Consider the following 15,876-nt stretch of genomic DNA (forward strand, 5'->3'; position numbering starts at 1 on the left):
AGAGAGAGAGAGAGAGAGAGAGAAAAGAAGGAAGGAAGGAAGGAAGGAAGGAAGGAAGGAAGGAAGGAAGGAAGGAAGGAAGGAAGGAAGGAAGGGAAAAGAAAAGAAAAGACGAAAAAGCAGGGACAAGTGGAAGGGGGTGCTAGGATGGGTGATAAAAGGCCTCCTGAGAGATGACAGATGAGCAAAGACCTAGAGGAGTGGAAGCACTGAGCCAGGCTGACCATGGGAAGATAATTCTGAGGCAGAGACGCGAGAGCAGGAGTGCGATAGGCCTGTTTGAACAGCCGGGAGGCCAAGTGGAGCGGAAGCCCTTTGAAGGCAGGTAAGAATGAGAACAGAAGAAAGACAGAGAGAGATGGCCAGAGGCTCATAGACCAGAAGACCAGACTAAAGCTATTTCTTGTCTCGAAGTCTTCCTGGAGGTGTTGCCATGTTGACTGAGTCTTAAGAGTTGGCTAGTTAAGAAAGTGGGAAAAGAGCCAGGTGTGGTGGCTCACGCCTGTAGTCCCAACACTTTGGGAGGCCAAGGCGGGTGGATCACTTGAGGTCAGGGGTTCGAAACCAGCCTGGCCAACATGGCGACACCCTATCTCTACTAAAAATACAAAAATTAGCCGGGCACAGTGGCATACGCCTGTAATCCCAGCTACTAGGGAGGCTGAGGCAGGAGAATCACTTGAATCCAGGAGGTGGAGGTTGCAGTGAGCCGAGATCTTGCCACTGAACTCCAGCCTGGGTGATAGATTGAGACTCCGTCTCAAAAACAAATGAGAGAGAGAGAGAAGAAAGAAAAAGAAAGAGAGAGAGAGAGAGAGAAAGAAAGAGAAAAGAAAGAAAGAAAGAAAGAGAAAGAAAGAAAGAAAGAAAGAAAGAAAAAGAAAGAAAGAAAGAAAGAAAGAAAGAAAGAAAGAAAGAAAGAGAAAAAGAAAAGAAAGAAAGAAAAAGAAAGGAAGGAAGGAAGGAAGGGAAAGAAAGAAGGGAAAGAAAGAAAGGGAAAGGAAAGGAAAGGAAGGAAAAGAAAGGAGGGAGGGAGGGAAGGAAGGAAGGGGAAGGAAGGAAGGAAGGAAGGAAAAGAAAGAAAAGAAAGAAAGAAAAAGAGAGAGGGAGGGAGGGAAAAGAAAAGAAGAAAAAGGGTGTTCCAGACAGTGGAGTGGCAACTATCCACCAACCTGGAGAAAGGGAAGTTGAAGTCCTTCAGTTACTCGGGGTGGAGCGTCCATGCCTGTGGGAAAGAGCGAGAGATGTGGTTGAAGAGGTCAGCAGGACCTGGTCCATCCTGGAGGACCACATGTATTATTCAGAGAAGGAGAGCTAAATTGTCATTGCAGAGAAGAGAGCAAAACCATGGATGCATCATTCGTGAGGCTTGGGTCCAACCCTACAGCCGTTACATCAAAATGGTGGTGGGAAATAGGGATCAGACTGGGGTTTGTGTCTTTTTTCCAGGTAATTGAATGCACTGCCATGGTTAAGAAATGTTCATCTTGACAGTATTAAAGATTCAATGCAATCCCTATCAGAATCCCAATGGATTTTTTTTAAATAGAAAATAAAACCTATTCTGAAACTCATGCTATGGTTTTTATTTTATTCTATTTTATTTTATTTTACTTTATTTATTTATTTTTGAGACAAGAGTCTCACTCTGTTGCACAGGCTGCAGAGCAGTGGCACCATCTTGGCTCACTGCAACCTCAGGCTCCTAGGTTCAAGCAATTCTCCTTGCCTCAGCCTCTCAAGTAGCTGGGATTACGGGTGCCTGCCAGCATGCCCAGCTAATTTTTGTAGTTTTAGAAGAAAAGATTTTGCCATGTTGGCCAGACTGGTCTCGAACTCCTGACATCAAGTCATCTGTCCACCTCGGCCTCCCAAAGTGCTAGGGTTACAGGCGTGAGCCACCGCGCCTGGCCCCTTCTTGCGTCTTGAGACAAGACCCACATGACCTGGCAATGAGATGGGGAATGGCAACCCAGGAGAAGAAAATACTTTCAAAATAGGTCTTAAAAGAACATTCTGGATTTAGAGAATAAAGCAGAGAACAATGCAGCGTCCGTCCCTCCCCTCTTTTGGTTTCTCACAGCGATGATAATTCCAGAATGTCTCAGCTGAAGATATGGACTGATACCCGCACTCAGTGCAGTATTTCCCGCTGAAACACCACTGACCGGGTGCTGCCCGCAGCCAGGGCTAGGCTACCAGAGGAAGGCCAGGCTGTGCTGAAGCTGCCATGAGCCTTAGTACCCCACGGGACCTTTCCCATCGTCTAGGACTTCAAACACAAACAACTGCCCAGTAGGTTTTTCTAACATTTCGCTTTTGGTCCTTTACTTGGAAATGCACTGATTTCATCACAAAAATATTTGCAAGGAGAAAAAAAGATTTTCATGAAAAAGCAAATATTTTTTAAATGTAGCTTTTGCACAAACAAGCTGAACGGTTGCTTGTTGCATTGTTGTACGCTCAAGCTCAGTCACTTTGCTGATACTGAGTTTCTTTTTTCTCCCAGTCACCCTTCTCCATCAATGCTACTATTCAAGCAAAGCGTCGGAAATTAGCCCCTCGTATGACCAGCCGATTTGGTTCCAGTCCTTTGGAAATGTAATCCTATTCGGTGTGTCTGCAGACTTGGAGTGACACTGGGTTTGTTTCCCTGGAAAACTGGGTCAAATTGAATAGGCTTTTAGTCCTGTGCCTTTACCATAATTAAAAACGAGTTAGGCTGATTGTAGCATGTGTCCAGAATTTAGGTGTTTTTGCTTTATAAAGGGGAGAAGAGGTGCAAACCACAGGCCACTTTCACTCATGATAAACAGCGCCTAGAGGCAGAGTGGAGGAGACGCATTCATCATCCACGTTTCTAGGAATAAGGTACAGGAGAGAAGTATGTATAAAGAAGGAATCCTGTGCTTCAGGAGGCCAAGGTGGGAGGATTGCTTGAGGTCAGGAGTTCAAGACCAGCCTGGGCAACCTCACCTCCCTTTAAATATATATATATATTTTTTTTAATTTGTTGCACTTTTAATGTAATAAAATTTTTATTTTAAAAATTTTAATATACATTTATATTATAATACATTTTTAGAGAAAAATATAATATATATAACTAGCAAAGACCCCTCACCTCCTGAAAAAATTTATATTTTTAATTTATAAACATTTAAAATGGGCATATTTATTTAATTTTATTCTTTTTTTTTTTTTTTTTTGAGACGGAGTTTCACGCTTGTTGCCCAGGCTGGAGTGCAATGGCACAATCTTGGCTCACCGCAACCTCCACCTTCCAGGTTCAAGAGATTCTCCTGCCTCAGCCTCCCGAGTAGCTGGGATTACAGGTATGCGCCACCACACCCGACTAATTTTGTATTTTTAGTGGAGACCAGGTTTCTCCATGTTGGTCAGGCTGGTCTCGAACTCTCGACCTCAGGTGATCTGCCGGCCTCAGCCTCCCAAAGTGTTGGGATTACAGGCGTGAGCCACTGCCCCCGGTCAATACATATTTACATATATACATTTTTAAAAATTAAAACATTACATATATATTTTAGGAGAGTTGGGGGGGGTCTCTCTGGATAAATATGTATATTCTTTCTTTCCTCTGTCTGTCTCTCTCACTGTCTTTCTTTCTTCTTTTTTAAGAAGGCATTCCAGGGGAGGCCTGTGCCCTGGGGAGACCTCTCTGGGTTTCCTGCAAAGACCCTCTTGAGAAAGAATAGAAGAGAGAGCCCAGAGCGGGGAGAAACTCATTTAAATTCTCTTCTCTTGGCCTTTCCATTTGCAGCCCGGGCAACCCGGCGCGCTAAGGAGCTCACAGCCCAGCCTCGCCCCCGCGCCCGCGACCAATGGGAGGCGGCCGGGCCGGGAGCGGGGCCAATGGCAGTGGCTGGCGGAGACGCGGCCCTTTAAGAAGCCGCGGGCGCCCTAGCGGGCAGAGCACCGGACAACAGCAGCGGCAGCAACGAGGCAGACGCCACCATGGCCCTGCAGGTACCCGGGGCTTGGGGAGGCCACGCGGGAGGGGCGCTCCGCGAGGGGAGTGCTCAAGTGGGGCTCGCGGTGGGCGTGGCGCCCCGGGAGCGGTCGGCGGAGACCTAGGGGACATGCCCACTGCGTCCCCAGCGCCCCGGATGGCGGTGTAGACCGCACCTGTGCCTGCTGACGGCGAGCCGGGGCTCCCAGGGCAACCGTTCTGGACCCCAGGGGCCGGGTGAGCGACCGTGAGCGGAAAACCAGGCAAGGCACGAGCACCGAGGAGCACGGAGTGGGCCTCCTCTCTCCGTCTCCGAGAGGGAGTCGAGATCACCCGGTCTCATCCCCCGCTCCCTCCCCTTCGCTCGTTGGGACCTCCAGGACCTCTCTTAGTGTCATACTGGGCAGAAGAGATCTGTGAGGCTCCGATTTAAAAATACTGTTTTACAGGTATGTGAAAAAAAAAATGTTTAAGGGTGGAAAACTTTGGAAAAGACAACAAATATAAACTAATAATTACTGATAATAATCCAATCATAATTCCTTCACCCAGGTGATAACCACTGCTAACATGCTAGGGTAATTCCTAGTATGTGCTAGTATGTTTTTTTCATGTGTGTATGTGTGTAGCATATATCTACACACATACCTATGATGTTATTGTGTATATACGGTTTTATTCCTACACTTGACACAGTAATATGAGCATTTTCTCATTATTAAATATTCTAAAATGTAATTTTTTTTTCTTTTTTTTGAGACAGAGTCTCACTCTGTTGCCCAGGCTGAGTTGCAGTTGGTGCTATCTCTGCTCACTGCAAACTCCACCTCCCGGGTGCAAGCGATTCTCGTGTCTCAGCCTCCACAGTAGCTGGGGTTACAGGCGCATGCCACCATGCCCGGCTAATTTTCGTGTGTCTTTTATTTTTTATTTTTTATTTTTTATTTTTCTGAGATGGAGTCTCACTCTGTCACCCAGGCTGGAGTGCAGTGGTGTAATCTCAGCCCACCGCAACCTCCGCCTCCCGAGTTCAAGCAATTCTCATATGTCAGCCTCCCGAATAGCTGGGATTACAGGCGTGCGCCGCCACTCCTGGCTATTTTCTCCATTTTAGTGGAGTTGGGGTTTCACTGTGTTGGCCAGACTGTTCTTCAACTCCTAACCTCAAGTGATCCACCCGCCTTGGGCACCCAAAGTGCTGGGATTTCAGGCATGAGCCACCACGCCCGGCCTCTAAAATGTAATCTTTTACACGCACAAAGTTTCATAGAAAGTGGCTCACTTCTTTAACCATTTCAGTCAGGCAAGACGCTATCCTGGGTAAAGTTATAATACATACTCCAGAGCCATCTGGGTTCAAATTTGTGCCTCACTTCTACTTAGCCTGTGACATAGTTACCCTCTCCGTGCCTCAGTTTCTTTAACTAAAAATGGAGGAGAGATACATTAAATGAGTTATATGTATAAAGCATTTAAAACAATGTCTGACATGTGGTAAAAGTCCAATAAGGATAAGCTTGTGGTGGAACATTTAGTTAGTTTGTTTGTTTTGAGACAGGCTCTCACTTTGTCACCAAGGCTGGAGTGCAATGGCGCCATCTCAGCTCACGGCAGCCTTGAACTCCTGGGCTCAAGTGATCCTGCCACTTCAGCCTCCCAAGTAACTGGGACCCGCCACCACACCTGGCTATTTATGTGTGTGTGTGTGAGATGAGTTTCACTCTTGTTGCCGAGGCTGGAGTGCAATGTCATGATCTCAGCTCACCGCAACCTGCGCCTTCTGGGTTCAAGCGATTCTCTTGCCACAGCCTCCCCGGAGTAACTGGGATTACAGGCATGCACCACCATGCCAGATTAATTTTGTATTTTTAGTAGAGACGGAATTTCTCCATGTTGGTAGGGTGGTCTCGAACTCCTGACCCCAGGTGATCTGCCGCCTCAGCCTCCCAAAGTGCTGGGATTACAGGCGTGAGCTATTGTGCCTGACTTAAATATTCTTATGCATGACTTATGTGTTTATACTGAACTCTCCCCAAAATGATCAAAACGTTCTTCTAAAAGTTCCTGAAAGATCTGAAAGGTTCCTTTTTAGCTTAGTACTTTGGTTTTTTGTTGTTGTTTGCTTTTGAAATACTTGCAATGAGGAATTAAGAGTTTAGGGACGTCACAGGAAAGCAGTATGCTAAGGAGTATTAATATCACCCATGATGTTATCTACTAACAATGCATTTGCATGTTAACAATATTGGAGGAAGGTAACTTTTTTTCGATATGGTGTCTCGCTCTGTTGCCCAGGCTGGAGTGCAACGGCGAGGTCTTGGCTCACTGCAACCTCCACCTCACAGATTGAAGCAATTCTCCTGCCTCAGCCTCCTAGTAGTAGGGATTACAGGTGTCTGCCGCCACGGCCGGCTAATTTTTGTTTTTTTAGTAGAGACAGGGTTTCACCATGTTGGCTAGGCTGGTCTTGAACTCCTGACTTCAAGAGATCTACCTGCCTCAGCCTCCCAAAGTGCTGGGATTACAGATGTGAGCTACCACGCCCAGCTGAAAGTAACTTTTAAAAATGACAAGTAATAACTGGCTGACATATTGAAACCTCTTCTGTCTTTATTACCTCACTGGCATGTGCAGGGATCATACTGGTACTAGTGTTCTGCCAAGATACTCATTGAGTGGAAATTAGAGGAAAGGTGACTAGTTCAGGGTCCCCAGTCTTCTATTTATTTATACAAGAATAAGTAGACTGTCATTGGAGTAGCAAAACAAATGGAATTTCTATTTCAGCTATAGCCTCCTGATTTTATTTGAAAATTGCAATACGTTTCCGTCCTCACCAAAGCATTTAGGAGAGCTGATGTTTATCCTAAATGGACAAATTTCTTTCCCAGATGATGAAGCTAAAAAGCAGACTTCTTCCTCCAGAAGATGTATCTTTTCAAATCTAGGGGACTGATGATTTTAACAATTGGCAAAAAAGACTAACCTCTTCCCCTAGCCCACATTTGTGTGACCTAAGAACCCTGCAGTTCCTTGAGTGTGAGAATTTTTTATCTTCTTAATTGGGTTGCGCGATGGGAAAGAATTGCTTGAGAAGACCTTGTCAACCCCCTATGTGGGATGACCATGTTCTTTGGCTGCAGAAAGTAAAGTCAGATGAGGTGAGTCACCCTCAGAGGCTGTCTTCAGTGAGGCTGAAATGTGAAAGGTAATTTACACAGCAGCCCGCCTAATCAGCATGGAAGGATGCACCCAGGATGTACCCAGTGTGAGCGATGCTGGCGTAACTTCTACGCCAAAGGTGGAGCGAGAGGGCCTCGTGTCAAAAGCATGAACAGGAAGGAGTCCAGGGAGCGGCAGTAGTAGCCTTAAGGCGGTTTGTCTTGCAGAATCTCAAGCTCGGGTGAGATCTCGGGGGAGATCATGCACAAAACATTCAACCAGGATGCTGAGGACCCCTCTCTCAGGAGAAATCAGCTCAGCTGGAGTTCCTGCCAAAGGTAGCAAGCCCAGCTCTGCAGCAGCACAGGATACTGCAAAACTGTGATGCCTTTCTCTCAGAATGAGGCAGGAGAATACGGTCTGGAGGCAGAGAACCTAAGGCCGATTCACACTGACTTCCTAGAACTAAATCAAAAGGAAAACCCCAACTTTCCACACCTATGTAATAAAAGGACCCGAGGCTATTCCCTTTGCAACCTCCTCCCCACTCTGTGTAGCAGATGGAAAATCGAAAGTATTTCTGATTGGTTGCTTTTTGCAACCAATCAGACATTTGCATAGGAATGTAACTTTGTAACTTCACTTTAGCCTCTGATTGGTTGCTTTCCCCAACCAATCAGACTGATCGTGAGCCAAGTTTTGATTTGCATAGAAGTGTAACTTTGTAACTTCACTTTAGCCTCTGATTGCAGGCTACTACTTCATTTACATAGGATGCACACCAAGTAACCAATGGGAAACCTCTAGAGGGTATTTAAGGGCAGAAAATTCTGTAACAGGGCTCTTGAGTCCCTGTACTCTGCCTGCTCCCACCCTGTGGAATGTACTTTCGCTTTCAATAAATCTCTGCTTTTGTTGCTTCATTCTTTCCTTGCTTTGTGCATTTTCTCCAATTTTTTGTTAAAAATGCCGAGAACTTGGGAACTCTCCACTGGTAACAAGAATGCTTTGGAATTCAATGTTCATAGCTCTATATTTAAAGCCGCATCTCACCTATGATAACTTTCTGATCCCTCTAAAGTCTGCTCACTCATTAACCATCCAACAAGGATGTACTTAATAGACTCAGACCAGGCTCACGCCACCCGCCAGCAGTCCCTGAGGCCCTGTGGGTGCCGCCAAGGTGATTATTTATTGTTTATTTATTTATAAGTATTTATGCAACCCCACACAGCCTTTATGTTGAACTCTAGTAATTTCTGTCCACACTGCTGGGAGCAGCTTTCCCTGCCCCTCTGCACCCAACAAACGCAGACCCGAACCCCTCAGCACAATCACCATCTCATCTCAGGGACAGCTTTTTCCGTTCCGTACCTTCCCCTCTGCGCTACCTCCAGTGTTCCCAGAGCAACTGCTGCACCTTATTTGCAGCAAGTCCCATGTGGTACCTGTTGCCCTGTTCATTTCCCAACAGGCTATGAGCACCTTCAAGCACACTGCCTTGTGCGTGCCCATCTGCCTGGCAAAGGCCTGATCTATCAGAGGTGTTCAGTAAGTAAGTTTGTTCATTAGTATGAGCTGTGAGATGAGCTCTGGGAGGGCAGAGTCCATTGAATCAAATCAAGAATATTTTGCATTTTTGGCCGGGCATGGTGGCTCACGCCTGTAATCCCAGCACTTTGGGAAGTGGAGGTATGCAGATCACTTCAGTTCAGGAATTTGAGACCAGCTTGGCCAACATGGCAAAACCCTGTCTTTACTAAATATACAAAAAAATTGGCCAGGCATGTTGGTGCATGCCTGTAACCCTAGTGACTTGGGAGCCTGAGGTGGGAGGATTGCTTGAACCAGGAGGCGGAGGTTGCAGTGAGCCATGGTTGTGCCACTGTACTCTAGCTTGAGCAACAGAGCAAGACTCTATCTCAAAAATAAAATTATATTCTTAATCATCCTTAACCCTAGTGAGAGGTGACAACGTGCTAGCAGCCCTTGCTCTCGGCACCTCCTCGGCCTCCGCATCCACTCTGTCAGTGCTTGAGGAGCCCTTCAGCCCGCCACGGCACTGTGGGAGCCCCTCTCTGGGCTGTCCCAGGCCGGAGTCTGCTCCCTCTGCTTGCTGGGAACAGTGGAGGGAGAGGCCCTGGCGGGAACCAGGGCTGCGAGGTGCTCACAGGCCAGCCCAAGTTCCGGCGGGTATGGGCGTGGGTGAGGGCTCAGCTGACCCCGCACTCCGAGCGGCCTGCACTGTGGGCCCCAGGCAGTTAGGGGGTTAGCACTCGGGCCGGCAGCTGCAGAGGGTGCGCCAGGTTCCCCAGCAGTGCCAGCCTGCCGGCACTACGCTCGAGTTGTAGCTGGGCCTCAGCCCGCGCCCCGCGAGGCAGGGCTCGGACGTGCAGCCTGTCATGCCCAAGCCTCCCCGCGGCCGTCTGCTCCTGCTGGGCCCGAGCCTCCTCGACAAGCGCCGCCCCCTGCTCCACAGCGCCTGGTCCCATCGACCGCCCAAGAGCTGAGGAGTGCAGGCACAGCTCGGGACTGGCGAGCAGCTCCGCCTGCAGGCCCCATGGGGGATCCAGTAGGTGAAGCCAGCTGGGCTCCTGAGTCTGGTGGGGACTTGGAGAGCTTTTGTCTAGCTAGAGGATTGCAAATGCACCAATTAGCACCCTGTCAAAACGGTCCAATCAGCTCTCTGTAAAATAGACCAATCAGCTCTCTGTAAAGTGGACCAATCAGCAAGATGTGGGTGGGACCAGATAAGGGAATAAAAGCAGGCTGCCCAGCTAACCAGCAGCAACTTGCTTGGGTTCTCTTCTGTATTGTGGGATCTTTGTTCTTTGGCTCTTTGTAATAAATCTTGCTGTTGCTCAGGCTTTGGGTTCACGCTGCCTTTATGAGCTGTAACACTCACCACGAAGGTCTGCAGCTTCACTTTTGAGGCCAGGGAGACCACGAACCCACCGGGAGGAATGAACAACTCCAGAGGCACCGCCTTAAGAGTTGTAACGCTCACAGCGAAGGTCTGCAGCTTCACTCCCAAATCCAGGGAGACCACGAACCCACCAGAAGGAAGAAACTCCAGATGCGTCCAAACATCAGAAGGAACATCTTTAAGAACTGTAACACTCACCGTGAGGGTCGACGGCTTTGTTCCTGAAGTCAGCAAGACCAAGAACCCACCAATTCCGGACACACTGGCACCTTCCCGCTGAGGCTGATACTCTTTTTGCGACTGAAGCTGCAACTCAGAGGATCTTTGTTTCTTGCATAGAGTCTCAGGGAAGTGTGCTTCAAAGCTACAAGTCATACCTGAGTATCCTGGCTAAGGCCAATGTTGTTTGTATTCCAGCCTATCATGGCTGGGATAGGAAAGGGCTGCTGCAGGAAGGTGCGTCAGAACAGCCCCTTAAGGCAGGAATGTATTGCGTTGAGGTGCCAGAACTAGACAGGCTGGACAGAGCGAATAATGCTGACCACTGCTCTAGCACTGGTTTCCCTACCTGCATAGGGAGAAAGAGTGGGGACCCCTGAAATGGCATGGGAAACTGTGTCAGGGCTTAGCTGTAATGTGCAGAGGGGTCTAGGAGTTTCATTAGATCTTTTTTTTTTTTTTTTTTTTGAGACAGAGTCTTACTCTGTCCCCCAGGCTGGAGTGCAGTAGCAGGATCTTGGCTCACTGCAACCTCTGCTCCTGGGTTCCAGCTATTCTCCTGCCTCTGTCTATCCCGAGTAGCTGGGATCACAGGTGTGAGGCACCATGCCCAGCTATTTTTTTGTGCTTTTAGTAGAGACCAGGTTTCACCATTTTGGCCAGGCTGATCTTGAACCCCTGAGCTTAAGTGATCCACCTACCTCAGCCTCCCAAAATACTGGGATTACAGACGTGAGCCACTGCACCCAGCCCTTATTTGGGTTTTTAAAAAGGCTTAGAATTCTAATTAAGGTTTGGCACATCAAAAGGAGTCTAGTTGCTGTCACTGGAAAACAACATGAGACTTCAGAGCAAACAGAACACCTGAGATGGCCTATAAACCTGCAGAGGAAGGTCCTATACCCCTTCTGAATAGCCTTGCCCTTTAGCGGCTCTGGCCACTCAGGTAGCATTTCAATTTTGTTCTTATTATAAACACAATCCATGCACATTATAGAAAATTTGCGGAGTACAAAAATATTTTAAAACTACATAACCAATAATCAGAGGCAATTACTGTTTACATATTTTTAGTACACATCTTTCTAGTTTTATTTTTTCTATACAACTTACCAAGCTGAGTGTATAAAAAGAATTTGTTTTCTTCGCTAAAACATAAACTAAAAGTATTTCTTATGTCTTGCTTTATTGCAAGTACTTTTTTTTTTTTTTTCAGACATTCTTGCTCTGTCGCCCAGGCCGGAGTGTAGTGGCATGATCTTGGCTCACTGAAACCTCCACCTCCTGGGTTCAAGTGATTCTCCTGCCTCAACCTTCCAAGTAGCTGGGATTACAGGCATGTGCCACTATGCCCAGCTAATTTTGTATTTTTAGTAGAGACAGTTTTCTCCATGTTGGTCAGGCTGGTCTCAAACTCCCAACCCCAGGTGATCCGCCTGCGTTGGCCTCCCAAAGTGCTGGGATTACAGGCGTGAGCCACTGCGCCCAGCCTGGTCACACAGCACTTAAGTGATGGAGTTGGGATTCCAACCAAGGCAGTCTAGCTCCAGAGCCACGTTCTTAACCATGGCATTAGTATAAAGCAGCCAAGAGTTTCTTAGGAAGACACTCAGAAGACAAGGCACCCCTTATTCCATGCCTCCGTGCTTCTCAGTCCCCTGTGGGAACTGGGTAGGAGGATGGGCCCTGTTCAAGGTTTTTTAGGCTGAAGACCCTGATCTCCAACTTACAGGTGATTTTGTTCACAAAACAACTGTGCTGCATGTACTACTGTTCCCGGACCAAACGGAGAGCCGCGCTGCTTATTCTCTCAGCTCAATAATGAGATGCAGATAAACTGGGAAAGGAGAGAGTTGGTTTCTGTTACTGGGTACAAGGAGACGGCCTGGAAATGATTGCCAAGCCAACTCAAAACTACAGAGGCTTCCAGAGCTTATATGCCTTCTAAGTTATATGTCTGCATGTAAGTGTGCATTCATCTAAAGCTTTAAGTGACTAACTTCTAATCTATAACTAAAGGCTGAGTCCTGAAGACCTTCCTCTGGAGCCTCAGCAAATGTCCTTAATCTAGATGGGTCCAGGTGCTGGAGTGATTACCCTTGTTTCCTGCTAAATCATGGAGGTTTGGGGAGTTCCTTCAGACCCCAATAAAACTTGTTTGTGGAGGTCTGGGGATTTTCTTCAGACCCCAGTAAAACTTGTTTAATCCTAAATGGGTCCTGCTAAGAATTCCTTCATTATCTTGTTACGCCTCAAGCCCCAGGAAGAGCCTGGGCAAAACTCTTGGTGGGCTTTTGTTGGAGTCTTCATATGAGGTCGCTGGCTCTTTCTGTTTTTAATATTTAATGTAACCACTCAGTGCTGAAACGGTTGTTATGGAGGCCTGCCTATTCAGCCGTCAGGGGGACCTGGCCTGCCACAGTACTGGCTGTCTTTGGGGCTGGAAGGAAATTTGAGCCAGCCACTCTGCTGAGCCCACAGGGTACTGAGGTTACACTGGGGCTATCCACTTTCTCTCCTAGGCCTTTGGATCCAAAGAGAGCTCTGGCATCAGAGAAGAAGTGTGGGGGGCAGGGGGCAGCTAGCATATATCCTTGAACTTCCCCTGTTTGACAGCCAGCCTACGGACAATTCCTGCTTATCTTGAGTTTTAAAAAATAAGGTAAGACACAGTTTAGTTTCAAAATCTATAAAGGAAAATAATCACGAAGCCCTTCACAGAGTATAAACTAAGAGGTTAGAAAGGGGAAAGGATGAAGCATCTGGGAACCTTCAGGCTCCAGAGTACACTGGACTTCCTTGTCTATTTCAGCTACTGGCTGAACCCCGGGCCAGCCTGAGAGTCTTGCAGGGTTAGGGAGGTCCCCATTTTCAGAGTTAACTTGGGACAAGCCTTACTACTTAAGTACTTTTTTTTTTTGAGACAGAGTCTCACTTTGTCGCCCAGGCTAGAGTGCAGTGGCATTATCTTAGCTCACTGCAACCTCTGCTTCCCAGGTTTAAGCAATTCTTATGCCACAGACTCCTGAGGAGCTGGGATTACAGGTGTGCACCACCATGCCCACTAATTTTTGTATTTTTAGTAGAGACAGGGATTTGCTATGTTGGTCGGGCTGGTCCCGAACTCCTGACCTCAAGTGATCCCCTGCCTCGGCCTCCCAGAGTGCTGGGATTACAGGCATGAGCCACCACGCCAGGCTTAAGTACATTGTATATAGAGTTTCCAAGAAGTCTAAAAACATACTACTCAAGTATATTGGTATACAGTTTTCCCTAATCAGCTCTAAATTGGCTAAGCAACTCCTCTTTTCTAGAAATCATTTGCAATAAATCTCATAATTTAGGTCTAGTGTGAAAAGGAATCTGTACAAGCAACTCAACCAAATCAGGAATATTGATTACCCTCAGAAGCTAACTAGGTCTGAATAATGCTAATATTAAAGAATGTAGACATGAGGGCACTGGAAGAGAAACACCCCAGACGATGGTATTAACTGGTAGCAAAGCCCCTGCATGTAGTAAAGTAGAACTGAGGCAGAAGAGGGAGGACGCATCTGTGAGGTCATTGAGAAAACTCCATTGAGTATCAATAATGCCAAAAAAAAAAAAAAAAAAAGCAGCCAGGCACGGTGGCTCACACCTGTAATCCCAGCACTTTGGGAGGCCCAGGCGGGTGGATCATGAGGTCAGGATTTCAAGACCAGCCTGGCCAGTATGGCGAAACCCCGTCTCTACTGAAAATACAAAAATTAGGCACAGTGGCAGGAGCCTGTAATCCCAGCTACTCAGGAGCCTGAGGCAGGAGAATCACTTGAACCCAGGAGGCAAAGGTTGCAGTGAGCCGAGATCTTGCTGTGGCACTCCAGCCTGGGCAACAGAGTGAGACTCCATCTCAAAAAAAAAAAAAAAAGAAAGAAAAAGCAAACTCACCAGGTGTGCAGTGGCTCATGCCTGTAGCTCCAGCACTTTCGGAGGCCGAGGTGGGCAGATCACTTGAGGTCAGGAGTTCAAGACTAGCCTGGTCAACATGACAAAACCCCATCTCTACAAAAATAGAAAAATTAGCTGAGCTTGGAGGTACACACTTGTAGTCCCAGCTGCTTGGGAGGCTGAGGTGGGAGAATGGCTTGAGCCCCAGAGTAGAGGTTGCAGTGAGTGGAGATGGTGCCAATGTACTGCACTCCAGCCTGGGTGACAGAGCCAGACCTTGGCTTGAAAAAAAATAATAATAAAATAAAAAAATAAAAGGAAGGTAAACTGAACATTTTCCGTATTAAGAATTTTCTATAGTTCCTCATATGAGATAAGTCCCAGGAGAGGTGAACTCCTAGGAATTCAAGTAAATTAAGATCATTCTGATAGAACCAGAGCGGCAGAAGTTCATTTCTGTTTGAAACCTTCCTCTTCCTGCTCTTTGAGTTCCTTTTTCTTGGTGGTAAAATGCTCCTTTTTTTTCCCCCCTTTAGGCTGATTTTGACAGGGCTGCAGAAGATGTGAGGAAGCTGAAAGCAAGACCAGATGATGGAGAACTGAAAGAACTCTATGGGCTTTACAAACAAGCAATAATTGGAGACATTAATATTGGTATTACATATTATTAATATTAATATATTAATGTTACAATTAATATATTATAATTATATAATATAGTATATCATTACTTAAAATATAATATACTCTGAACAATGTGTATAGAAGTGCAGAGTAAAATGTTAACTTGCAAACGCATCTCTCCTTCTCTTGCCAGAGTGTCCAGGAATGCTAGATTTAAAAGGCAAAGCCAAATGGGAAGCATGGAACCTCAAAAAAGGTTTTTTAGTCTTTCACAAGTTTATGGCAAACTTTCTTAATTTCCCAGTGCACCAATCAGGGAGATAACCTGTTTGTATCTTTCTAGGGTTGTCGACGGAAGATGCGATGAGTGCCTATATTTCTAAAGCAAAGGAGCTGATAGAAAAATATGGAATTTAGAATACAGCATATGAGGAATATTTGCTTTTGAAGTCTTCCTAATGCTATCATGACCTAACATTTAGAGGGAGAGGCACACTGTTAACTTGATGTATCATGTATATTTTTGCTATTAGCATGAATTGTAATATTAGGAGTATACTGAAACTACATGGTTTACTCAATTGTACTTGCTTAAACCAGGTATCTTTAAAGTTCTTTTTAAGAAAATGTGGTACATATACACCATGGAATACTATGCAGCCATGAAAAAGGATGAGTTCATGTCCTTTGTGGGGACATGGATGAAGCTGGAAACCATCATTACCAGCAAACTATCACAAGATCAGAAAACCAAGCATGTTCTCACTCATAAGTGGGAGTTGAACAGTGAGGATACATGGACACAGGGAGGGGAACATCACACACCAGGGCCTGTCGGGGGTGGGAGGCTAGGAGAGGGATAACATTAGGAGAAATACCTAATGTAGGTGACCGATTGATGGGTGCAGCAAACCACCAGGGCACGTGTATACCTATGTAACAAACCTGCACGTTCTGCACATGTAACCCAGAACTTAAGGTATTTAAAATTTAAAAAAGTTCTTTTAGAAAAGTATTTTGTATTTTATTTTTATAGAGTTAGAGA

The 15,876-nt window shown here is 46.3% G+C and overlaps 1 protein-coding gene across 1 annotated transcript; it reads left to right on the forward strand.

Moving 5' to 3' along the window:
• The first annotated feature begins 3,295 nt into the window (after window positions 1-3,295).
• ACBD7 (acyl-CoA binding domain containing 7) lies at window positions 3,296-15,531 on the forward strand. The gene is made up of 5 exons (XM_017874240.1): window positions 3,296-3,335; window positions 3,782-3,987; window positions 14,744-14,861; window positions 15,025-15,087; window positions 15,175-15,531. The coding sequence occupies exons 2-5, from the start codon at window positions 3,976-3,978 to the stop codon at window positions 15,246-15,248; spliced, it is 267 nt and encodes an 88-aa protein (XP_017729729.1). The 5' UTR covers window positions 3,296-3,335; window positions 3,782-3,975; the 3' UTR covers window positions 15,249-15,531.
• Window positions 15,532-15,876: the final 345 nt, after the last annotated feature.

This window comes from Rhinopithecus bieti, unplaced genomic scaffold, assembly GCF_001698545.2.
Source record: "Rhinopithecus bieti isolate Rb0 unplaced genomic scaffold, ASM169854v2 scaffold_1012, whole genome shotgun sequence".
In the NCBI taxonomy this organism is placed as follows: Eukaryota; Metazoa; Chordata; class Mammalia; order Primates; family Cercopithecidae; genus Rhinopithecus; species Rhinopithecus bieti.

What these genes read in the sequence shown, in the direction of transcription:
- ACBD7 (XM_017874240.1), top strand. An exon ending in AATTGGAGACATTAATATTG is followed by an intron (nt 14,862 to 15,024) that starts GTATTACATATT and finishes TTCTCTTGCCAG; the next exon opens with AGTGTCCAGGAATGCTAGAT. An exon ending in AGCATGGAACCTCAAAAAAG is followed by an intron (nt 15,088 to 15,174) that starts GTTTTTTAGTCT and finishes GTATCTTTCTAG; the next exon opens with GGTTGTCGACGGAAGATGCG.